This window comes from Emys orbicularis, chromosome 4 (assembly GCF_028017835.1).
Source record: "Emys orbicularis isolate rEmyOrb1 chromosome 4, rEmyOrb1.hap1, whole genome shotgun sequence".
Taxonomy (NCBI): Eukaryota; Metazoa; Chordata; order Testudines; family Emydidae; genus Emys; species Emys orbicularis.
In genome coordinates, this window is record NC_088686.1 from 6,831,743 (window position 1) to 6,858,699 (window position 26,957).

Sequence of the window (26,957 nt, forward strand, 5' to 3'; positions counted from 1 at the left end):
ATTTTGTCTATCATGTGATTCAGTGTCTGTCCAAATGCCTCTAACACTTACATTTCAAAGATTTTTCTAATTCTGTACAGACACTATGGCATAAAATACTTCAGTGAGGAAACGTTTTATGTCACACTCTTTTGCAGCCAAGCTCAAATCTTTCTGTGTATGCCAAAGGAAGCCTTTGATTGCCAGTACTTTTTCCCCTCACTGGTATTTCACTGGATTTCATCAAACACGGCAATATAGCCAAGACAAGGTGCAGGCTACTCTGTGCTGGTTTCAAAGGAGACTAAGCAAATATTTAAGGCACATACTTATTTTTAAACTGTCAAATCAAGTGTAGAATAAATCATACAAAACTGCTCAAGAAAGAGGTCTTCTATATCTGTGTGTCAGAAGTAAATCCTGACTTAAAAAAGACTAGCACAAGGTTAAAAAACAAAATTCTCGGAAGAGGCACACAATTTTGAATACGTACTTAATGTTTAAATATAAAATATATCCAGTTTGAGTATCTGTTTTAATTGCATCCCCACTTCTAGTTTTCGATCTTGCAGGTTAACTCAAACACACAGTATATTATGAATCCTTCATTCTTCTAAGAAACTAACACTGACATTTTTTTCCTGTAAAATTTATTTACAAAATTTCAGTCTTTTGCATTGACATTTAAATATGAATAATCTAACACACAATAAAATAAATCCATAACCATATGAAACAATCTAAAATTAGTTCTGCAATATGTTGGAACAGAATATTTGACTTCTTCATGCAGTCTTTCAGAAATTCAGAGATCTTGAAGTTTGCTGAAAATATTAAAAACAATATTTAGTTTTTATAACATGCATCATTGTTTCTTGAAACTAATTCACTTACTATCATTATGCTCTTTCATACCTGAAAGGTTTAATAAAGTCTCAAATATTTGAACAGATTTACTGCCTTTTAGTGGGGTATTTTCTACATTCTGGTCAAAGTTGTCTGAACATTTCTATTATAGACTCCCGTATTTTTAAGGGTTTATACCAGCCATTTAAAAAAAAAAAAAAATCTAGACAGACTTATTAACTGAATCACAGAGCTCTATCTAATACAAGAAATATTTTTCACATTTCTCCTAAGCTTCTATTGTAATTGATTCAAAATGAAGCAGATCTCATCACAACAGTAAACCTACTATACGAAGCTTTCTCTTTCCAGTACATTCTGACTGGCCTTTTTTCCAATCACTGTCTGGACCAGATGAAGTTTACAGGTGTAAAATACTGGAAATCTAAAACTAACCCACAACCACTTGTTGACTAGATCTAGGCACAATACAGCACCACCTCCACTGAGGTTGCCAGATGTCCGTTTTTTTAACCAGAAAATCCAGTCGAAAGGGGACGTGTAGTGTCTTGATTGGACACCAAAAGTCCAGTTATTGGGGGGGGGGGGGGAGAGAGAGAGAGAGAGAGAGCGAGGAGCACCCGGTCATCAACCTGCGCCAGACCCTGCTCAACCAGGGCGGACTCCTACCTGCATCTCGTGGGCAGGCAGGCTCCCCATCAGGGGCTGCAGTTCTCTGCCAGCGCAGGAGCAGAGGGAGCCCAGGTGGGGGCAGAGGATTGAGGGATGATGAGGGGGGAGAGCAGGGGGTTGGGCATGGGAGAAGAGGCAGGACAGGGGGAGGTTCCGGCACCCCTGCGGTAGTGTCTGGTTTTCAGAAATTAGAAAGTTGGCAACCCTAACCTCCATAAGTTAATTACTTACTTTCAGCATCGCCATTGGGCTTGAGGTACTGAAAAGTATAAGGTACTTTTTTTGTGTGTTAAACTTACTGATTTTACTATTTTATCACCTAAATTTTTACTATAATTTGCAAATTTATGGTTTGTTTTGTAGGGATTCAGGACCCTGAATACACATATACACGTCTACCCCAATATAACGCGACCCGATATAACACAAATTCGGATATAAAGCAGTGCTCCGGGGGAGCAGGGCTGCGCTCTCCGGTGGATCAAAGCAAGTCCGATATAATGCGGTTTCACCTATAACGCGGTAAGATTTTTTGGCTCCCGAGGACAGCGTTATATCGAGGTAGAGGTGTATTTATGTATAAAGTATAAGTAAAAAATTATGTGTTAGTTATTGGAACATTTGATTTGCGTCCAGCTACTGTTAAGATATTGTTGCATTTAAAAAATAAATAAGCAAATACAAATTCATGTTAGTGGAAAATGGCCTGTTCCTGCCCTGAGGTTTGTGTACTTCACTCCCATTAGCTTCAATGGGAGCTGCATGTTTGTTTCTGAAGACAAAATCTGGCCTTCGCTTCACTGTCCCCAAGAACGCTATGTATGGGTACAAGTAGACCCCTGTGGGGTAACCAGAGATTATGTTCTTTTGTCTATATCATTAAATATTCCTGTTCATTCTGAGAAGAAAGCAAGCAGAAAGTGGTTGTTAATCATTTGTTAATAACATCAGGTCCTGAAGCTATTTACCTGTCTTCTACTGTTTTGTTGGAGGGATAGAACACTTTGAATGAAAATCCACTTCTTGGAAAAGAACCCTATAATGAAAAATACACCAAACTTGTGTCAGCATTTGTACTGTTATTGTGCAAAGAACAAAGTGTAACTGCTTTCTTTTTGTCTGTTAACCATACAATAGTTTCCCTGCTATATTTGGCCTACTAAGAATACTTAAAATAATTTCATTGAATAAATTCAATTTTAAAGATATCATACAATTCTCTGCTTATTGGCGATGTACAGTCCTTATTTTGGTAAAGCATAAAGAAAATCTTACAGGATTTATGCAAAGGCAGTCAGTATTAGTAACGGTGAAAGGATCATATTTATCTGCAGTGACGATCAGATCTGGCACAGGGTACACTCTCAAGGTGTAATCATATGCCCAAAATACAGGGCTGACAAAAAGTGGAAGTGGAGTCAGATGTCCTTGTGATAATATAGTCTTTACAAACTGCAAGACAAAAAGAAAAGAAAATCAAAATGAAATGTTCAATCAACCAAAATTCATGTTTGCCATAATTAGTTACCAATTCTCCATCTTAAAAGCAACTCAGAGATGCTTATAGTTTTCATGTATTTCTCCTCTCTTGTTTATTAATCAGTGACACTTGAAGAAAGGCACATGTGTTTGTGAAAAGAGCATCTATTTCTGCTTATGTCTCACTAGAAATCCTAATCCTTCTGCACCACAACTCCATAACAACTAAGTGTGAGGTCTCAGTTACAATCTCAAGTAATGAACAGTAAGATTAATAGACACATATATATAGTCAAATCAGAATTATTCCATGGATCATACTGTGTTTGAAGAACCACCAACCACTGTTAATGGAAACATTACATACATGTGACTCTATGGTTCCACTGATATTAATGAAGACCTGAATATGCCATAAAGTCAATATGATGGCAAGGTTTTCCCCGCCCATTAAATTGCTTTAATGCCGCAGACTGAAAAGGAGGAGGGCACTATGGGTACAACGCAATGCAGCTCTCAGAGGGAAAATGCTGTGGAGTCATGCAGAAAGCATCCTTGCTGACAAATACAATAGGAGGGAGAAAGGTGTTTTTGTCATTAATATAGAAAGTAAAGATTTGTGGCATGCATGCACACACAATGAAGATTTCTAAATTTTGTTTTTGACTGGGTTGCTCTTGACACAAAAAGGCTCCACTGTTGTGTGATCCAGTAAGGGAAGGAAACCTCAGAGACAAATACGTGCCAAGTTGTGCAAGCCTTGGGTACCCACAAACAAAACTATATAAACTCAGCCACCATTCTGACCCCTGGAATATCAAGGCACAACAGGATATATTGTGCTAAACCTTTCATTAAGAAGTCAGAATTTCTTGGCACAATGGCTATTACTGGCAACATACACACCCAGAACACTAGCTGCTAGAAAGTTCCAAACTTGTGCACATAGGTGCCTGGACCCCAGCAATGGGATCCAGAGAGACAAGGACTCAAAGAACTCTGAATGCTGCCAGTTTGTGTTAGATCTTCAGTTATTTTACTATAGAACTTGCTTCTGAAGTAGTAACATACGCACTGAACTCTTTTTACAATACTGTCCTCGGTCATCAAACATTCTGACTATTATGAGGTTTTGTTATACTGAGGTCAGTGATATGGAACTAAAAGGTACATAAATCTTGTATAAAACACTGTAAATCAAGGAGAACTTAACAAGAAATGTTGGGCATTGTAGCCAATGATTATTTTTAGTATTCATATATCATGTGATGCGATAATCAGTATGTTATATGATATATATTCATTATATGTTAATTAGAGTTGATTTGTAGGATGATAAAAGTATAAGATTAATCAGTATTTAGAGGAACCAAGTATTAGACATGAGTAAGACAAGCTGAAATGCAAGACCTGTAGGCCGAAGCCTGCAAGACTTTAGCTTAGCTATTTTAGGCTTTGGAGACAAGAAATTATTGCGCAAGACAATGACTGAGAAATAACTCAAGAGATGATGGGAAAGAGGGATTAATCAGTAACATTGCGAAAGTACAGCTGGGAAGATTAAAATTAAATAATAAAATGCTGAAACAACAAATATTGCTTCTTAACACGTGCCCTAACCGCAGACAAAGGTGGTACGTCAATGTTGACAAGAACCTACCCAGCCTATAGAATTTGGGGTCCCTTGTGTTTCCAGGGGACACAAATCAATAAGAAAGAGAGGGTTGACACTTTTATGGACATACGCAGAATGTGGGTATAGATCAGTGGTTCTCAAACTTTTGTACTAGTGACCCCTTTCACATATCAAGCCTCTAAGTGCGACCCCCCCTTATAAATTAAAAACACTTTATGTATTTAACACCATTGTAAATGCTGAATGCAAAGCAGGGTTTGGGCTGCAGGCTGACAGCTCATGACCCCCCATATAATAACCTCAACCCCCTGAGGGGTCCCGACCCCCAGTTTGAGAACCCCTGGTATAGACAGACTCTCAGTATAAAAGGGGTGCCCAGAGCAGGAAAATTGGGCTTCCTATGGGAAACTCCAGCAGGAACCACTCTTGTATTGATAGTCCAATCCATGAGAGGGCCATCAGACTCTAATACCATCTAGGAGGATGCGAGTATGTCTGTAGGTATAACTAGTTCATTATACGCGTCTATAGGAACTGTATATGTTGTGACGTTTACAGCTTTGTTGGTAACTTTAATAAAACTACTAAAAGATAGATGCTCTTGTTGTTATTTGCCTATGGTTTCATGTGTTCCTATGAACTCTAATTCTAGAACTAACAGAGGTGACTCTGTGGAATTTGAGCCGCAGAGCTGAACCCACTGAGGGATAATTAACATTGAATAGAATAAAAGGCTACAGCATACTCTTAACTTACATGGTTAGGAATATCCAAGTTGGTGCTTGGAAAGCGGACGCAATTTCTGCACATTTTATTTACTAAGTCTTCACGAAAGATGATGATTTCTTGTGTGCAGTATTGAACCCTGAATAGAAAATACTGAATGAAATTTTAATTTTCCTGGCATTGGAATGAAGTAATACATGTTAAGAAAGCCTGGAAAAATATTTCAATGTCAATCTCTTCCCTATTGTTTATACCTACAAAAATTAAAGATAAATTGCAATTAAAACCACTTTCTCCAAATCCTGACATCACATCTCCCTTCCTTTCAAATATAGAAAAGTAAACACATTGGATCTGAGCTGTCTTTGTTTATATTTCTGCAACTGAACTTTTAGGTGAGGGAAGAATACAAGATAATTGCACACTATGTATAGATACTAATTTTAAAGGATACATAGACTTCTTTATTCCTCAATAAATAACAAGTAGAAAAGGTTTCAAGGTAAAATGTACCTTTTACTGCTAATGTTTAAAACTAATTTCCCTCTAATATATTTATTGTAGCTATCACACATTTTAAGAATGTTACTTCTACACACAAACTGGTCACTCATTAAAACAATATGAAAAATAGCAATAAGTGTTTGGCATTCTCTAGTTACTATAAAAGTCACACATTTACCTGCAAGGATTTGTAGTGAAAACTGAAAATGGCACCTGCTGTCTGAATTCACTAGTGATGTTTTCGGCTAGTGGTGGCCTACAACAAAGAGTAACATTGCAGAAGATTTGTATGCTCTTTAGCAATATTGTACTAGAAAGTTCTTAAAATTAGAAAAACCATGTAGCAAACTTGCCTTGGCAAAATTGGACCAGGACCAGGATCTTCAGGACCAGGAACAAACACAAATCGACTGCTATAAACAATTTAATGCATAACTTATGTTTAATATAGTCATAACTGCAATTATCTAAATTTAAGCTACATATTATTAATCAAACTACACAGACGCTTAAGTAATGTTACTCTATGGGTACCCACTTTGGGGACCAGCTCCAGTAAATTGAGTGCTGTTATTACAAATTCAGAGCATCAGAAGATGGAGAGGATGAGCTTGGCTATCCCTGCCTTGCCCTCCATACCCTCAAATCCATGTAGTAGTATTATTTATTTGTATGACCATAGTCACAGACCAGGGCCCCATTGTGTTAGGTGCTGTACAAACACAAAACAAAACGAATCCGTGCTCAAAGAGCTTACGTCGAAGTATAAGATGAAACAACAGATGAACAAACAGACAAGTGAGCACAAGGAAACAACGAGAATATGGGTCAGCATGATTGGCAATGGTGTCAGCAAAGCAATGGCCTAACCACTGTCAAGTTTTTTGTAGGCATCACAGCAAAGATGAGTTTTAAAGAGGGTTTTGTGGGGAGCGTCAGCCCCACAGCCATGGAAGGAGGCTTTGAAAGACCAGAGAAACAGGAACAACCAAGTGTAGGGAGATCATTTACAGGAGCTTGCCTTCTACTACATTGCTCCTAAAATAATGGCTGTGGAAAGCTGTTTGGGGGAGAGGAGGAAAGGAAGTGGGTCTGTATCAAGCCAATATTTCTGATGAAGCTTTCTGGGGCTTGCACAGCTTGAAGGCCTGCAGTTGCTTCCAGCAGTGTAAGATCTTACATTTGAATTTATAAAATCCAACTTAGGCCCTGATCGTGCAGCAAGCTTTGCATGGGCAGACCCCCCACTGGGCACCAGGCAGGCACAGAAGGTCACCTGAATATCACTCTGGCAAGATCAGGGGCTATAACTAGTATACATGAAAACAGTTCCAGAGCTGGAGAATTGGTCTAACCTTTGTTCAACAAACTAGCTCACATTACAGAGCTATCACAGGCTGGATCCAAACCTTACACACCTCCCAAAATAAAATTTTTATTAAGATGATGTTAAAAAAAATAGTGAACAGAGTTTGAGCATAGAAGTTTCTGGTTATCAGGGAATAACATACAGATTATTGGGGGTGCAAAGTTTGGTTTAAGATAAGGTGGCATGAGGAATACATAATCTGCAATATCCCCGATTGGGGGTAAAAGGTTGATGGATCAAAGTACAGACATTGAGATATGAGGGTATGAAGTTCATAAAGTGGCTATGTTCGGGTGTGGATAATAATGAGTGGATATGATGATGAGGATGGATTGACCATCATTTGGTGAGATTTAATGTTCAGGGAGTTTATGGTTCCAGTTCATATGATCCAACGGAGAAGGTCACTTAGTCCCTTTCTTGTAATGGGAGAACGATGTCACTCTGGCTCACAGCTCCTGGTACTGTCGGTGGCCGGTGATGTGCTCGATGTAGATGTCCCTGGACCATCGGATGTAATATGACCTTGTTTCAACACTGTGGCATGGTACTGTGAACAGCTACACAATCATAGCTGACCCATAGTAATTATGGAAGTATTTAAAAGTCATTAGCACAACTATTCTGTTAACTTTTTCACATAATAAACATAACATTACCATTATGTAGCATTTTGATACATACCTTTTATGAATGCTGGGGTATTCACATATTATGTCAGCAAGAGCCTTGAGGGAATCTGAAGTCAGAAAAAAATGCATTTAAGGATTTCTTATGACACTATCTGTTTGGACACGTTTTAATATGTCTAAAATACAGTCTCTCCTAAAACATTCAAAATGTAATACAAGTGAAAAAGTATATATTTTAATCAATATTTGTTGCCCATTTAATGTACAATAAATATCCGACTACAAAGACTTTCATACCTTTTAGGGATTGAATTTGATTTTTTCCATATGGTGCAGATGAAAAATTTCCACAAAAGAAAAAGCAAGTTGGAGGCACAGAGGAGTAACCTGGGAAAGATACATGGACATTACACTCAGTATTACTTTGTACTTTAGTATTCTTCACTGATGAACAGTTCACCCTCCAGTCTGTTTCATTAGGATCAGAAGCTGGGGCAGTGCTTCCAGCTTTATCACTGTTAACGTGGCCAAGCAATTATTTTAAAGCAGGAATTTAGGAGACAGCTTGCTTATTTATTTATAACTATTTAGAGGGGAACGGGATTGAGATGCACCACCTCATTTACAGGGAATCCTCTGTTCTCTGCAGCAACAACAACACAGGGTCTGGCTCCAGCTCCAGACTTCAGTAGGAGCAGATTAGGCCAATAGTTAGTATTTCTACACAAAAGCAATCAAATCACACCAGATTTATTCAAAATAAATACACTAATTTTAAAAATGCCTACTTTCCCTTTACAATAGTAAAAAGGACAGATACGCTTACAGTATCTGTAAGATGTGTGTATATATATGTTCCAAAGTTTGAGTGCGCGAACACACGCCTCTCTCTCTCTCCACTAAAAGGTAATTCCAACATACTACAGTGTACTTATTCTTTCTTTAGATTGTTAATTAGAGGTACCTCTCTAAACAGTCTAAGTCTCTCTGACAAATATTTTAAATTCAACAAATCACAAAAAGAAACAGCAACCTGATAACACAAAATACTAGTAAGTAATCCAACAAATTAAAATAACCAAAATAAACCAAATTACCAATAAAAATTAACAAGAACAAGTACTGAGGCTTTCTTATATATCTCTAATTTACATCCCAATTTTTTAAATTATTCTATTCCAGGCTCAAGTTTTGTTCCACTGGCTTAAAATTCAATTGATAAATGAAGCATCTAACAAAAGGTTTTATGTCAAGAAAAATTTAACTCCTAACCAATGTCTCTATTCTGACATTTCTCCCAAATATTACTGTATGTTTTTAAAAAGTATGCCATATTTATTTATCTATAAATAAAACTCTTATTTGACCTAATTTTTGAAATAGTAAATCTATTACATGCATCCTAAAAAGTAGGATACTTAACTGATCAAGATCCCTTTATTACTTTATCATATGCAGTCTTACACCAGTTTAATTATTTTGACAAATGTTGACAAGAAGTGACTTAATTGGTTTCCATAATGTCTGATACTAGGATAGAGTTTGATAATTTGTCTCCAATTATCAATAAATTAACAGTAATTTCCCACCTATGATTTTGTTTTTTCCACCTCCAAACATTTGCATTCTATCCAAGGCAGAGAATACATTTTGTTCCAAAAGTATTTTGGAACACCAAGAGGCAACTCATGGATCACTCAGACATTTGCTATACAAGACCTGTCAACACTACTAATGTAATGATGTGTGTGTGGGGGCGGGGGGGGAAAGAAGAAACAGTGCATATTTTAAGAATAAATCATAGCATGTTCTTACTGCTAAAACCAGCAAGGGCACAAGAGGCAGTATTAGATTCCATAAAGGAAAAGGTTTCTTAAAAAAAAAAAAAAAAAAGGCCAAGGAAGAAACAAGGCAAACATTCTTGTCACATCACATAACATGTCTACAACTCAAAATAATATTGTTACTAAAGGAAATATAGAGAACTCTCTGAGCTCACAACTTTTTGCAAAAACACAATGCAGATCAATTTTAAAAACTGTTAGAGAGGGGTCCAAATAAGAAAAATAATACAAGCCATGAAGCAGAGCTGCAACCACTTAAAGAAAGATCGACTTTTCATCAGAACTGGGTATAGATTTGGCAGGGTTCTACGTAACTCTCTCTAAAAATGTAAGGTTATCCAGTCATGTGTTCATGTTGACAGTGGCATGTGGCTAGTGACTATTATGCTGCTGCCCCAGCTTTTCTCAGCATCTGCTTAACAGTGACAGATTAGTTGTCATATCACAACTTGACGAAAAAACACCACAACTCCTTTTTTGGCAAAAGAACCTATTTAAAGTCATAAAGCCAAACCAAACTGCTGAAACATTCTTCAACATAAGGGTCAGCTAAAAAAGCAAACAACACTGCACGTACCTGAAAACATAGTGTGAAGCTTTTCTAACACTTCCACTTGGTCCAGCCAAACATCAGAAACAAAAACAAACATGGCATCTTCATTTTCATCCTCCAGTTGTTTCAGTTTTGCAGAAGCTTTTACTGAAGTTGAAGAAGGCCCTCCAAAAAAGTTTATGTTCCCAAAATATGCCCTACATAATTAAAAACAATATTTTGTCATTCTTCAGGTTTTTATTTATTTTAACATGTTTACTGCCGTAGTAATTAAGGGCCACTCAAGAGTGGGACCCCACTGTGGTAGGCATTGTACAGAGTAGTAGATGGTCCCTGGCCTTAAGAGCTTACAATCTAAATATAGCAGGCAGACACAGGACGGGAAAGGGGTAGAACATACGAGCAGAGTGAACAATGTGGTAGCAGCAAACAGCATCTTGGTTCCACAATTTAATTAAATAAATTTATTTATTTTGGGTGAGTTTACCTTAGGAGGGGATCAGCTAAATAGAAAGAAATGGGAAGGGGAGAAGAGGATAATGGGCAGGTGTGGAGTGAAGAGACTGTGAAGGAGGAGTCGGGGGAATGGAAGGGTCGGAGCAAAGAGCTAATCAGCACAGGGCAGAGAAAGTACCGTCAAACTGTAGAAAGTTCTTTGAATGTCCAGAGATCTAAAAGGTCTCTGCTTTGGCTTCTTCCACCCCTGCCAGCTTGAATCTCTAGCTGGCTCCTCTTGCAGTCCACATGGGGGCACCACCTGGATCCTGAGACCTAATGCCTGCCAGAGTAGGGGGGTTCTACACTGCACAGTTCTGGATTCAGAAGGCTGCTGGGGGAAAGGGTGGCCCCAGCTGATTGCCATTTTACCCCTTACTTCCCCCTCCACTCCCTCCTACTGTGCAGCAGTCCCTGGTTTGGCTGCTTCTGCCTCTACTTGGTGGAGTTTCTGCCTGAAGTCTCTGGTTAACCCCTTCTTCTTCCCAAATCATTTTTGGCTTCTGGCTATGACCCATTTTCCTGATTAATATAAACTTTTATTATGAAAAATCTTTGCTAATTGAAAATTAGACAAGATGACATTCAGTATCTATATGGGGGGGAAATCAAAGGGTGAAGACAGAAAAGGCAGTCATCCAGACATTAAGCTTGGGCTTTGACTTGCTAAACTTTAACACGTTCTCATTGGTGTCTTGGTCCTGGGTTCTCTTTCACATTCATCCTCAGAGCAATCCTTGCATCCCATTTCCTCATTCCCATGCAGTAGTTTCCCAATCTCTATCTAGCAAGGGCTTATATCATTATCAATATTAATGCACAAAAGGCCCGATCCAAAGCCCCTTAACCACTGGGACTCTTTCCACTGACACAATGGCGCTTGGATCAGGCTCAAATGGACCAGCAAGATATAAAAGTCAATGCAACATTTTTAAGAAAGAAAGGAAAGCACACCGTTGATGTTCTACAAATAACAAACAATAGCAGTACTTTGAAAGGTATAACAAAATATGAGAAGTCAGAATGAAGTAATTAAAAGTCATTTTTATACCTAGTGGTAGCAGAAGGCTCAGTAGGTGGAAATCCAAAAGCATTCACATGAAATACTTGATCCTCATACCAGCCTAGGAAGTTTAATCCCCGCCCCACAGAAATACATTTTAGTAAATTGAACATATCTTTAACACTGTATTTTATACTAACATTGTTTCAATTTAATAAAAAGCAAAAGCTCAAAAATATGAAAATGACACTACTTCCACCCTTTCTTATTTATTTTCCATTTAGTTAATTATGAAATCTTTAAAACATTATATATCATAAAATAAGAAATTGTTGATATTATGTAGATTATATTATGCATGTTGAAATTATTTATGTTTTATAAAGTAAAGTGCTACCAATAAGAAAAGTTGTCCACCTGAATTTATGCCAACATAGACACCAAAAGCCCCAATTCTGCACTTAGACACACGTGCTCAAATTTACTACTGTGTGTAGTCCCACCACAGTGTTTGCAGGATTAGGGCATTACTAACAAGATAAAGCATTTTGCAATATGAAAATACTGTATTTGCCTCATTAAATTATTTTCTAGTCCACACCGACGTTGCCACTATTTTCTTTCCCCAGTTTAATTCATTTTTTCTTCATGCACATCCTCTCCACACAAACTGAACATCCAGTCTTGAGAGGTGCTAAGCACTGTTGGGTCCCACTGATTTCACTGGAAAAAGAGTACTCAGAACCTCTCGGGGTTGAACCCCATAAGACAGCGATTGGCTGTGAAAGATCCAAGCTCAGGGGCAAGAGTTTCAATCACCCTCTCAGTTCACAGACAAACCTCATTAGCATAAATACTGACTTAAATCATTGGCTTCTTTATCCACCTCAAGAGAGTATATTGTTATAATAATGGTCCGAAGAGAAAGGATAATATTTTAAAAGTTAGCAAAAAATTTTTGTTTTACCTTCTGCCAAAACAAAGCATGACTCAGTATATAAGCCACTGTGGAACTGGTGCAAAGCTGTTAAGGACAATGTTCTTGTTAGATGGGGATACTGAAAGAAAATCTATTTTACAGGTGGTGTAGAGTAAGGCTGGTTGGGGGCAGTGAAATGCATTACATGCTGAATGAGAGTAAGGTGATCAACCTGGTAGTTGGCTGCATGGATAGCATGTGAACAGGAACATCCCCTAACTCCAGACAGGTTTCCAAGAGGCAGAATACAAACCCCACTGCAACAAGCCCAACTCTATTACAACAACCCCTTTTTATGTCTTTGAGCTGAGGCAAACTCAGTTATTATCATGGAAAAAAGTGGAGGACTGCAGTTGTGTATGTGTACTTTTAAAATGTAATTGTTCGCCTTTTTAAAGTGTGAAATGATACAGTTTTACAGTAATTTTTCTGAAAACCTCTTAAATCCCTAAGTTGCATAGAAAGGATATTGCTTTACTAAGGTCTAGCTGAACAACTCCTGTAGGATCTTCCAAGAAAAATTTCCCCTAAAAAGTAAAATTAAAAAAAAAAAGCATATCAAAACAATGTATACCTCTTGATCAATGGAGATTATGCTATCACACTCCAGAGAGAAGCAAAGAGTCCACACTATTATCAGGGACCCTTTTGACCCCCAAATCAGAGCTGATAACAGGGTAAAAGCATCTCATTTCCCCATCTTCAGCAAGTGCTGCATGTGGCTGCATACTGGGGAAGACATTATGGGAAAATGGGTTAACCCTTTTTCCTATATTTGTTAGGCACCTACTTATTCTTAGACACTGGTTCAGAGAATTCATGACTCCAATGGCAATCACCCTTTGCTAGAATGTTGGCCAAAGGAGATCTCACACAAACTCCCAAACCATTCTCACAAAACGGATTACTCAGGCACCAACAGAACCTATTGCTGGATTCTTCATAACAAAAACAAAGATTTTCATTGTGCTAGTCCATGCCAAACAAACCAATTTCCAAAACCAACCCTCAACCTAACCACCTCTGATTTTAGCCAACAACTTACATCAGTGACGGAACCAGATTATCATTAGGCACACTGCATATTTTTGGCTTCAATCTTGATTTTTAACAAGTTTCAGGACATATAAAGGGAAAGCATTTGATACACTTATTCAAGAAAAATCATGTCAGATGTTTAAATTTAGAGACTATGTCGTTTTACCTTTCCTAGATACTTGAAACATACCATATTGCAAAAAATGCTTCTAGTTTATGAATCTAGCAATGACTTAAGCAAATGTTTTTATTTCAAACATTGCAACCTTAGAGAATTAAAAACAATCATCTGATAAAGGATGAAATTGTAAAATATTTTATCTGCAGAAGTTGTTTTGATTTTTATATCCTTCTTTATCGCAAGAGGTATAAAAAATGCACTGGCAAGTTCAGACATAACATTTCAGGATTTCAGTGGTTGAAGTTGGAACTCTCTAGAAACTGTCTGACTAAGGCCTGGTCTACACTACGACTTTAATTCGGATTTAGCTGCTTTAATTCGAATTAACGCTTGACCCGTCCACACAACGAAGCCATTTAATTCGAATTAAAGAGCCCTTTAATTCGATTTCTGTACTCCTCCTCGACGAGAGGAGTAGCGTCAAAATCGGTATTGTTAATCCGAATTAAGGTTAGTGTGGCCGCAATTCGATGTTATTGGCAATTAGAGGTTATTGGCTACCCACAATGCAACGCTCTGGAAATCGATGCTACTACGGTAGCTTGGACGCACACCACCGAATTAATGGTGCCTAGTGTGGCCGAATACATTCGAATTTATAAAATCGGTTTCCTAAATTCGAATTATATAAATTCGGATTAATCCTGTAGTGTAGACATACCCTAACAGTCCAGATTTACAGGAAGTTGAAGTGCTACAAAATTCTGTCCTTTGAAGAGAAAAATGCAGTTACCCTTATGTGTAAGTTATTGACTGTTCCTAAGAAAGCATTCCGTATAAAAGATTTTTCCTGCATCATTTAAGTCAATGGGGGTTTTGCCATCGACTTAAATAGAAGCAGGATCAGGCCATAATTGAGATATTTAAGCCATATAATTTTTTAAAATATTGTATTGCTGAAAGCATGACAACTAAAAGACTCCACAATAAAATGTATCCTACCTCTTTTAGCTGTGTTATCATCCCAAGAACAATCACTTCCCCAACTTTAGCTGTATTGCCCAACAGAGTTTCTATTGTTTTAAGCTGGAATCAAAGAGTGAAGTAGGTGAGATTTAAATTACACCTTCTATAAGTCTGTTCTTAAGTAAGCAAGTTAAGTACTGCATAGTACATGCTATAGTTTGTATACATAAATTAGTTATAATATGATTCAGTTTTACTGGTAACTTGAGGATACATTTGTGTGTCATATGCACCAGTGTTTAGGGAGAAAAAGTTGTTAATAATGGCTACTATCTTAAAATTGTTCAGTGGGTGAAACAAAAATGGCAAAAATATGAGAAGTTTAATTTACAAATGGATTAAAATTAAACATATGGGGCCAAATTTCTGCCCTAGAATAAATTTTGTCAATGATAGCAACATACATTTATCAGCAGAACAGAATTTGAATCACAGAGCTAGCCCACGAGTCATTTGGTAACACCAGTCGCTTTTAGTTAAGAGTCATGGTTAGAAGAACTCAAGACAACACCTGATTCTCCAGAGTTCTGGAAATGTGACACAGCTGATACCAAAAGTCCTGTGCAAGGAAGGTGCAGTCTATATCACTACCGAGAAACCGTATTTTGTTGGGCCAGATTGGCATTATACTCTAATCAGAAGAAGCAACCTTCTTAGTGTCAGCATACACATTATGCATGCTCCTGGTGACGGGGGAGACGTAGCAGTCAAGAAAGTAATATACTAGTATAGAATTAAGAGGGATTTATTCCAACTCAATTTAGATCTATTTATTTTGCTCTTTCAAAGCCCTTGCAGCGCTTTCGATATGGAGAAAAAGGAAGGGTCAGGACAGTGGATAACTGAAAGGCTACAATTTGGTACCTGAAGCTCCCAACCCACAGAAAAAGAGAGCGAGCTTATTGGTAGTAGGCTGATGACTTTATTAGCTCTAAATTTGTGAATTTAGTGCTTATGAAAGTGAGGGATGGGGAAAATATCTCAAGCTTAATGGAAGCAGTGTGGGAAGGTTCTCTGCCAATGCACCTCATCCAGACCTCTCTTCCAGTTAAAAGTTGTTTTTGAGCAGCCTGCTCCTCATGTTGAATTGAGCCAGATACAAAGATTTTGTGAAGTAGAAAGAGACTAAGACAATAGCAAATATCTCATGTTCATTGGGTACAAAAGTCAGGATTAACACCTGGGTATCAAGTGGGGAAATATTAATGAATTAAACCACACTGAGCATACACTTCTCCCCCACCCCAAGAAAATACTAATATTTTTACCTGGAATTTACTCCTGCTGTCATCAGGATGAGCACCAATCGCTGAAGGAGTAAACAACTCATGTCTATGAGTCCTCTAGAAAAACCGAGATTAATGTGATCTGGTTAAAAATGATCACCACCACCCAAAAAAAGGAAAAGTCGACTCACTACATACACACTATATGAAATGCTATTTTTAAATTCTCTTATTCAGTTTCAGCCAACATCTTGTGATTTGGAAACCACAATATTTTTTAACAAGAATTTACTTCCAAATAATAAAGCATAAATAATACCTGCAATAAAACAGAAGTTTGAGAGGTAACTTTTTAAAGACATGCAAGATGTCTTGTTATATATTATTTATAACAACATTAGTACCTTGGCAGGGAAGAGGTCCCAGTGATGGACCTATTGTACGAAATGCTGTATACAAACATATAGTAAAGAGGCAGTCCCTGCCCTAAAGAGCTTACAATCTAAAAAGTTAAGCTCCTGCATTAATCTTTGAATGATGGGGCCTACGTTTACCAGGCAATGCTTTAAAAGTGAATGGCAAAGAGAATGAAGAAAAGTTTTCAGCTTTACAATGGTATTTGTTTCTTTTAATGGCTTTTATGCACCCACTAACATGGCACTTGAACACCTGACCCAAAAATAAATGCAACAACAAATAAAACTGAATTCCAATCGGCAACTCAAACTGCTCTAACCCCAGACCATCCCAGCATAGTGCAGCAAGCAATAACCCAACAAGGTCCACAGGCTAATAAATCCCTGACCAAAACAAAATGTGATTGGCACCTCTAGTTTAAGATTAAAAAATCCCAGCCTTCTGGAGAACCAAAAAGAGTGAGTTACATAACCAAAGCCCCCTCTATTGAAAATGCCCTGCCTCCAGCAATCAGGAATGCACATCTAAAGCTCTCAGAAGAAGTGCCTCAGTTTATCACAGATACCATGATATTGCATAGGAAAAGAGGAGGCATCTATGGTAGTCAGATTCCACATGATCTGGAACTTCACAGATCAGAACCTACACCTTGAATTGCACCTAGTACACTTCATGGAACCCAGGGATCATGTGTTCAGATCAACAAATTCTACTAATCAGATAGATGGCTGCATCTGCACCAAATAAAGCTTCCAAGTGGTCTTCTAAGGGGTATCTCCCAATAGAGCGCATAGCACAAATCTAACCAGGCTATGACAAACATATGGATGGCTGTGAGGAGATTCTCCATCCAAAGGAAGAAAGCCAGAGCCTGGAATAGTACATTTTGTAAATTAAAAGATGACTAAATAAAATATCTTGGCAAACAAGAATGCCTCAAATATTAAAGAAAGTATGGGGTTTTTCGTCTTTTAACCTGCCAGAGTCCCAGCCCACACTATACTAATGACATTACACTCAGTGAAACATGGAGCCAGCCTACGTGAGAATTAAAGAGTCACACACATTCCTCCCTCACAAAAATACATTTCAATTTTTAATGGTTTCTATTAAAAAAAGTCAGAGAAAAGTTTGGTGCATGCTACTAGTTTGCAAAGTTTTTATTGTACCCATAAGGTACATAGGCTTTTCTATTAATAGTCTTACTTTCCAAACCTGCACAATATAAATTTATTAAGGAACAAATTCCATCTCCACTTCCCACCCTAAACCTTCCCCCCCGCCATCTCCAAACTCTAGCAGTTTCCATTATGCATGTGATGTTGCCAGTGCAGCACTGCCTGCAACATCGCTTGAAGCAGTAGCTTGTAGTCCACAGTTTCAGTGGACCTTAAATTTTAAGGCTAAGATAGAATCTGTTTGGTGCATTCAGCATATAGTTCAAAAGTTGGTATGTGATTCTTAATGTTATTCACAGATCACCTTTCAAACACAGTAACAGATACCAAAACACATCAGAATCCATAATGCCATATAATTTCATAGGATAGTCAATTCAACCTGTAACATCCTGATTTTATAAGTTTACAACTGTGGCTCATACTAGCTGCTCCACTATAAATGCCTTACTATACATATATGTCTCTCTCAGAACATGAGATGATAGCATTAAACAAATCAAAACCTTTCTTTCGCTCACCTGCTGCAAGATGGTGTAGCGTTCACGAAACAACTCTGCTTTATCCCTGGCAGTTCCAAATAAATTTGGTGCAGGATGATTGGTCATTGATAGACTGGAAGAAAGTTAGTCATGATTTATTTATTTGTTTATTTTTTTTAAAACAAAGACCCAATGATATTTTAATCTAAATCTCTATATAAGTAGGAAGCTACAAAGTCTTCAATGCTATTGCATATTTTATTTGGTCAGTGAGGGAGTTTTCTGCTAGGAATCCCATTTATTTATATATACACTGAAGATTGCACTCATTTTCTCCCCTTTAACACCAGCACTTCTTTGTCACATCTTTCCATCTGAGCAGCACTGGACACAACTCTGTTTCTTAAATGAATAAAGATATTATCCTTGTTCTGGCTTAGCAGCACATCTTCACAGAACTCCCAGCTCCTGCCAACCTTGGAAGCTACAGAGTGGGATTCAGAATTAAAAATCTACAGCAACCATGCAGGATGCTTTCAGTAGGCCAGCAGAATCATGAACAAAAGTTAAGAAAGGATTCTACTCTAAAGGAAAATAGGTGTAAATTCCTTCACACATATCAGTTAGCTATGAATAGATTTCTGTGTGCTACAACATAAGCAACTTGTCTATAGAGTTTACTACAAAATCAGACAAATAGGAAAAAAACACACACACTTTGTGAGGCATGAAAGCCATCTCATCGAAGGGGATGGATTAAGTGCTATATGGACTTCTTCTGTCCCTCATCAAATAGCATATAACAAAATGTTCAAACCAAAAAACTGATAGACAAATACATACAACTTAGGGCCAATATCATCACCAGCAGTACTGCATATATTGTACCAATCATCACAGAACAAAGATTACCTATTTTGACTCCATGCTACTGAAAGAGAAAGACTTGACCCATGGCCCAGTTGTAAATATATTTACCTGCCATTATTTACCATGACCTTTAAAACAGAGTAACCTAATGAGTTCAACTAATTTTGTATAGAAGTAAACCCTATTTAACAACAAAAAAACCTCTCTCAAAAAGAGTTTGTTATAATCAGTTTTCTAAAGGCAGCGTGTCCACAACATATTCACTCTTGAATCACATATCATCCATCTTGAGACCAGCACACAATCCAAGAGTGAAAGTTTGTAGATGGCAATGTTAACTATACAATAATAAAGGCTTTGATACATGGACAATTAGTAATGTCAGAAAAATAGCAGCTGAGACTTAAGAAATGGAAAGACTTACGGTAGAAACTTCTTCCTTTCTGAATTATAAACATAACGTGGAACGTCAAAGGCCCCGATAATATTGAAAATGTGTTCTCTGAAACCACAATACATTTAAAGCTTTATTTGAGAAAAGAACTATTCCAAGGAAACAGCTAACTTCAGTGCTCCACAGAAACCTCGTTTTGAGTAAAAGAATGTTAACACATCCCTTTTGTTAACTCTTTCAGTCTTTTCCTTTCCAGTCCCCTCCCCCGACCACTGACCATTGTATCTGCATCTTATTTACAGAAAATATTGTTTTTAAATTCTGAATGGAAATTAAAGAGAAAATAAATTGTGTGCTCCTTTTTCTTTCTGTCTTTAATTAACAAAAATTGCCAAAATTTTCAAACAGAATTTGTCAAGATTATTTATTAATATGCACTGGTACCTAGTTGAAATAAAATAGTTTTGGTACGGTTAAGATAATTTTTAAAAAGTGGCTACTACATATGCATGCTACTTTTCATACCATTTCATGGAAGGGTTGTATGCCACTGAATTTATTGTTGATTCCCTTCCAACAATTAATCTAAGTTTTTAATCCTTTTATTATAATTGTATCAGCTTCAGAGTTGATAAAAATTACAGCATTGACTTGTAATGTCAGGACGTATTGAATCTTACAGGCAGAAAACATCCATGGTTGCCTAAGGGAGAAAATGCCTTTGTTATGGAACAACATGGCTCTCTGACGGATGCTTTGTCTTTGAGTTTATCACAACAGAATTCAAGAGATACAGGAAGGGAGACTCTTTGGTCCACAGAGCTCTATTGACTTCAGAGGTACTCTGCACCAGGATCTACCCACACAGATTTCTCTTCAGGATTGAGACCTAAATATGTAAGAGCAAGTATGTGAAACAAACTACTTATGTTGTTACAGTTCTAATAAACTGGCAAAAGAGAAAGTATTCCAAGTCAAATGGGGATATGCCCTCATATCTCGGAACTATGGAGTTACACCACCTTATTGACTTTCTTAATCATTTATCTGCTTTAGTCAGTTTGTATTACAATCCCAATAAACACAATTTTAAATAAATCCTTTCATATTATCTATAGCTATGTGTGTGTATCACACAAACACACATAATACTCTCAACAGCCCCAACAATGGGTCACAGTTTTCAAAATTCAGTAACAGTCTAGTAAAAGCAAAACTGAGTAGAAAAGAGCATCATTAAATGTTTCAAGAACAAAAGATATTGTAAGAAATGCCAAAAAAAATAATTTTGATGAGTAATAATGGAAAAGAGAAAGTTCAACTGAAAATGCACAAAAATAAAGTTCATTCTCAAAAATGTTTATTTCTATTTTTGTTGGTAGATATTCAATATATACTATGTATAACAAAAACCTATAGCATTTTAATTTCAGAATGTTAGAATCATATCACAATCCCTACAGATCTATACTTGGGAAGAAAATTTCCTAAGAAAGAATATTACTCAGTTTTAAATTAAATATCAGGAGACAAAAAACACAGAGCAATTACTGTGTTATTAGCATTGCAGAAAACATCTGACATTTATTCCCCAAGAAGAAATCAGTGAATGCACACTATATAGCCATAAATTTAAAATAAAAATAAATGTGTATCACCGTACATAGTTTCATCTAATGACTGGCTACATTCCTGGACTGCGGCTTCCACTGTGGCCCGTTCAATCATATTAGATGACACTGAAAAGAACATTTCAAAAGATTAAAATTACAGCCTATGGAAAATGACAAGTATCAAATTAAATACACCTCTACCCCGATATAACGCTGTCCTCGGGAGCCAAAAAAATCTTACTGCGTTATAGGTGAAACCGCATTATATCGAACTTGCTTTGATCCACCGGAGCACGCAGCCCCCCCCGGAGCGATGCTTTACCGCGTTATATCCGAATCCGTGTTATATCGGGTCGCGTTATATTGGAGTAGAGGTGTATGTTTCAAATATTTTACAAAAATGGTTCAATATCCTCCTTCACAGTGTCTCTTAAATATTCTTTACAAATCATTATATTTTCAGTAAGTTACATATGGTACCCTAAATTTTCTATGGCAAATTTCTAAAGGCAGTTCATTAAATATATTTGCCAGAAAGCTACATCTCTACACAAATCTTCATACTGTTATCTGTAGTTAATTCACTCAGAATTTAGAACAAGATCATTATAGTTAGTCCCTGTCAGCCTGCCAGAATAGCCTACAGAAGTTTCATATACTGCAGGTTCATTGTTTCAGAAGCTTTTTATACAGGTTCACATAATCTGGGCATTCAACAAACTGTAGTCTTCACTGTGTCCAACTGAGATATTTTTATATTTTTGAAGTTAAATTCTATCACTAGTGATAGTGCTGTCACTTTAAGAGTGGTACCTTCCTTGTAGGAAAAAGTGCATAGTTTTACTGGGTCCCAAAGAAAGCACAAAATTCCTAAAGGATTTTTCAGACAGCATTAATCCCTGAGGCTGCTTAAAGGTTTAAAAATTGTATTTTCAATTGCACAGACACATGTACACACGCACATACATAGGCAGTACTTAAACATGAAGAAAATTTAAAATTTAGTTTTCAAAGCTTTAAAATTGATAAAGTTTTTGTTCTAAATCCAAGATGGAAGCCATGACCTGGAATTAAATAATTTCACTACTACTGGGACAGTCAGGAGAAGCAGGGCTGCCAGACTTCTGAAGTGGCAAAATTACATTGGTTTTTGATGAAGTGATAAACCTTAATATTTAGCAAAACAGGAAGTCAACAGTAAATATATGTAACATGCATCTATGTTCAAACAGCTTGACTAGAACAAACACCTTAGTGAGCTGTCAGTAGGTTTTTCTTTTTACAGATAACATAAAGGCAGGATTGGTTTAGAAAAAAAAGTTACTTACAAGGCTGTTTTTCAACAGCATCAATGATGTTTTCTATTACATCTTCAAGCTCTAATTCATTGACAGACTGAAGAGCTTCAATAAGGTATTTATTAGCTTCACTAATTGGAATGAAAAAATAAGTTAGCCAAGATAAGAAATTAATATTCAATAAATAAATTATATGCTTTATAGCCACTATTATAATATTGGCACGTGCACACACAACTGCTATAAGGCTTGTGGTTATTAGCGAGAAAGAGCATAGAAATAATTATCCTGATCCCATCTAAATCAAAGATGCTCTGAAATTAAAAAAGCTCCAAGAATAGAAAAATTAAGTATAAAGCAGCAGGCATTGGTGATCTCAATAGATCCTAAAGGCAGGATGCTCACTGAACAATCTAATGTCCTACCCTACTATGTAGGCTTTTAAGGAGAAGGCAACACAAAGTCTGATCTATCCTAGCGACATCATCATCTTTGGGAAGGCTTATTATCTTGACACAGTGGAAGTATGATGCTCTGAATACTATCCATGGAAACGTTAAAAATAAAAGGGAGAGAAGACAGACATATAAAAGGGAAGGGAATGAAGGAAGAAAGGAGAGAAAACACAGGGAAAAATATTCCTTCCACTTGGACCAGAAACTCAAATTATTATATTCAAAATACCACTGACTCGTTCCCACAGTTCTGGAGTTCCCACTCATCTGAAGGAAGTATTGAAAAGGAAGGATAGAAGCTCTCTTCTTACAAAAAAAAAAAATTGACAATCATAGTTCTAAGATGTGTATCTATAGACAGGGCTGTCAGATGCCTCACACTGCCAGTATAACTATTATTTTGCAATAGAAAGGGGGGGGGGAATCAATATAAGAGCTATTTTAAAAAGCAATATATAATTCCACTTAAAGTAAGATTTTTTCATCTGCAGTCCTTCCCTAAAACTCATACTAAAGGCCAGTATTTAAAGAAAAGCAATTCTGTGATTAATGTCATCTAACAGCTGATCAAAAATTCCATTTTTGTCAACAGTATGAACTTCAAAATATTTCACAACATTTAACCCCTGGGTCCCAGGAGCTCTGAACTTAGAATCCTCAGAAATCTCAGTAATGAAATAACTGTAGGACACTGTCCAAAATAATTGTATTTAAAAAATGTTTTTAAAAAAAAGTAATGCCCTGCATAACTGAATCCCCTGTCCAAGCCAAAAGGAAAAGAGAATCACTATTGTAATAAGTTCTCTAGACAAACAAATATGAGCAACAGAACCACATTATTGTAAATAATTGAGCACTGAAACGAGGATATTAGTGGTTGGGTGTAAGTCTCCTGTTAGGCTTTGTCTATAGTGGAACCTGAACGACAAAACTTTTGTTGTTCAGGGGTGGGGGGAAAAAACACACCCTGAACGACAAAAGTTTTGCAGACAAAAAGCGCCCGTGTGAAAAGCACTTTGTCAGCGGGAGAGCTCTCCTGCTGACAAAGCTACCGCCGCTCATTGGAGGTGGAAGTTTTTTGACGGCGGGAGAACTCTCTCCTGCCGACAAACAGCGGCTACACTGCGCGCCTTTTAGCGGCAGGGCTGTAGTGGCACAGCTGTGTCGCTAAAAGGTGCATAGGGTAGACATAGCCTTAGATTCTTTCTAGACTAACCCTAGGCCTGCCCTCAGATCAGGCTACCAATGGTGTTGAGATGCATAGAATGCTCTACACAGCCATGTTAATTTCCATGAGGAACCTACTTGAAAATAAACTCATTTCCTTTGCAACCATAGGCCCTAATCCTGAAAAAAAATTAGGTACATGAATGACTTTATGCACTGTGAACCCCATGGGACTACTCACAGTGTGCAAACTAAGCATCTGCCTAAGTCTTTGTAGGGCCTAATTATTTGAGATTTAAACCATAGTTAATACATTTTATACTCATGTAAAGGGAGATCATAGGTCATAAATCTCACACACAAAGTTTATGATGAACACTAATCTGTAGCATGAACCTACTCCTATTCTCAAGGCTTTTATTCAGTAAGCCACAAGTAAGTACTCTATTATTTCTGTTTACAATACTTCTAAGTGCAAGAGAAATAAAAGTCTGCCAGCTGGGTTGCAGGAACAGAAGTGACACCAGATAGTATAAAGCTTATGCACCCCAAGCACGTCTGGTGAGTGATAGCTGGACTAGTGGTTCCATACTGAGGACTGTATTTAAAATGACAAAGGATTCCTTCAACCACTAGCAGGAGGAGTTTTACTTCTGTTCCAGTATAACACCAAGATTAAGGCCCAGATCCTCACAGGTACTTAGGCTCCTAACTTCCACTGATTTCAATGGAAGTCAGGAGCCTAAATACCTGTGCAGCTCTGGGCTGAAGCCCATAAGATCTGTACCAAGTATTCTCATTATTGGGCAGAAAAGACATTACACGTTAAAGTGCCTAACTGCTGCTGTCTCTAGCCTGGAAGGACGTATTTTCCACCTCCCAGATTTTTATATGGGCCCATTATCGTGGTCTGGGAACACCACTGAGGAGTATGGTTCTGAGTATCAGTGTCTCCCACTGGTGATGGAGGACGGTGGGTCACTCGCGGGCGGGCCAGGCTCTCCCCACTTGGGGCTACCACGGTCGGGAGGAGGAACAGAGTGGCCTTGGGACGGGGTCGGAGTCGCTGTTATCAGACGCTCCCCGCCCCCCTGGCACGGGAAGGGGGCGCTGCATGTCCCCGCCTCTCCCCCCTGGGGGACTGCCACTCCCCACGCTCGCTCTGTGCCACGCCGAGCCGAGCCGGGCCCGGCCGCGGGCGGAGAGCGGGCCCCGAGCCTCTAACGGGCCGGCTACTCACGCTCGGAGCAGCAAACCGTGCATCTTGAAGGCAGAGCCCACTTTGCTCCTCAGCTTCTCTGCAGCCATCTTGAACAGTTGGCGCCACCGGGCGACGGCCCCGCCTCTAGGGGCTGGGCCGGGCCTGTCCCCTGCCAATGAGGCGGGGCGGCGGACGCAACGGCTCCCGTGGACGTCGGCAAGCGGGTCTCAAGCTTTGCTCTAAGTTCCCCTCAGCTGGGGCAGGCGCCGGGCATTGGTCAGCTCGGATGGGCAGGGCAGTGCTTGTTGGGAGGGTCATGCCAGAGACCTGTATCCCCTGCCATCAGCATCTTTGTTACAATCGCCTCCGTTCCCAGTAGCAGCAGACCCAGGCCTTGGTCCTATTCGGGGGGGCATTCCTACACATCATCTCTGATATTGAGCCATGGGAAGGGGGAGCATTTTTTTTCCTCCTCAAAACTCAAAAAAGCAGAATCAATATATTGAATTCATTGCAGTTTTAAGGCACATAATATTTATCAGAGCCAGTACACATCTGAGAGGTTTTTACACTCCCCTGTAGATTCTACACTATCTTTTTTGGTCATATAAGTGAAACATTTCAGCAGGTCTTTTCACAATGATGATCTAAGAGTTGGAATTAAACTTATTTCTCTTTTTGGAGTTCATGGAGGGTAGGGTCCAAAAGTTAGTCTGGCCTTCTAAATGTCACCATCTGGAAACTGCAGGGGTGCCAAAAGAATTTGTCAACCTCTGGACAGTTCTGTGCCTGCCATTGTTTCAGTTTCCCTCCTTCATTTCCTCTTCTGTACCTGAAATTAAACATAATTTAAAAACTTCAAGTGTTTTCAGGCTGGTTTATGCAAGTAGGAACCTTCCTGTCCCTCTGTGGGTCTGTATTTCCTTTCTTTTCATCTAGGCCCCAGTCTTTTGCTCTGTGCAGCAATGTAAGTAGCACCTGCGGAGAAGGGAACATGGATGAAAATAAATTCAACAGGACAAGCTGTGTCACTGGAATAGCATAATCAGTGCTCTCAGTTCTTGGCAGGATAAAGTAGAGCTCCAAGTTTATGGCTCTCAACCTGTTAAAGCCCATAACTGACGAGTGATCTACTAAATGTGTGAATTAAATTAAAAATAGAAGACAACAAAAATTAGAGGAGAAAATTTAAATGGTGTGTAATTAAAGAGCATTTATAATATTTCCTGTGATTTTAGTTTCATTATGTAGCACTAATGCCTTTCAAATATGCTGCCACTGGTTTGAAGACACAAGCCCTATGTATTTATACCACTCCAATTATTATAATATGCAAGTAACTTATCAGAGGTGCTGGGGCATCCCCAAATGTACTCTTAAGATTTCCAAGGGTTTGAAATTATTCTTTCTAGATCTTGTGCACCACAGGATTTTACTATTCCATGGGGTTTGTCTACATTACATGTTATTTGCAAGGCTATAAACATCAGCATTTAAACCAATCTCTAATAAGGATTAGGATAAACCTATAATGGGGCACGGATTATCCCATATCTGCCCAGTGTGGGGTTTCTTGCACCTTTCTCTGAAAACATTTGATGTTGGCAAACCAGCACAGCAGGGGGCCCTGCACCTACATGAGGTGCAAACTCCACCCACTTCGACCTGCTACCAGTGACCGGCCCACTTGAGAAGCAGATGGAGGGAGCCGAGACAGAGCCGTGTACCTGGCC

The 26,957-nt window shown here is 38.2% G+C and overlaps 1 protein-coding gene across 1 annotated transcript; it reads right to left on the bottom strand.

Annotated features, from left to right (window-relative positions):
- Positions 1-156: 156 nt before the first annotated feature.
- Positions 157-25,331, bottom strand: POLE2 (DNA polymerase epsilon 2, accessory subunit). Its single transcript, XM_065403616.1, has 19 exons — positions 25,264-25,331; positions 22,432-22,532; positions 21,154-21,229; positions 19,521-19,598; positions 18,266-18,359; positions 16,192-16,266; positions 14,900-14,983; positions 13,209-13,265; positions 12,727-12,775; positions 11,808-11,880; positions 10,286-10,458; positions 8,162-8,251; positions 7,917-7,971; positions 6,217-6,276; positions 6,042-6,119; positions 5,390-5,498; positions 2,794-2,970; positions 2,487-2,554; positions 157-803 (listed from the first exon to the last, which is right to left on the bottom strand). Exons 1-19 carry the CDS (start codon positions 25,329-25,331, stop codon positions 785-787), a joined length of 1,584 nt encoding a protein of 527 aa, XP_065259688.1. The 3' UTR covers positions 157-784.
- Positions 25,332-26,957: the final 1,626 nt, after the last annotated feature.

Bases quoted from the DNA above. Each gene is read 5' to 3' on its own strand.
- POLE2 (XM_065403616.1), bottom strand. From the start codon at position 25,331: ATGGCTGCAGAGAAGCTGAGGAGCAAAGTGGGCTCTGCCTTCAAGATG. The intron at 13,266-14,899 runs GTAGGATACATT...TTTACTTTTTAG, and splicing joins TGATAACACAGCTAAAAGAG to GGGAAATTTTTCTTGGAAGA. The intron at 11,881-12,726 runs GTAAAACAAAAA...TAAACTTCCTAG, and splicing joins ATGCTTTGTTTTGGCAGAAG to GCTGGTATGAGGATCAAGTA.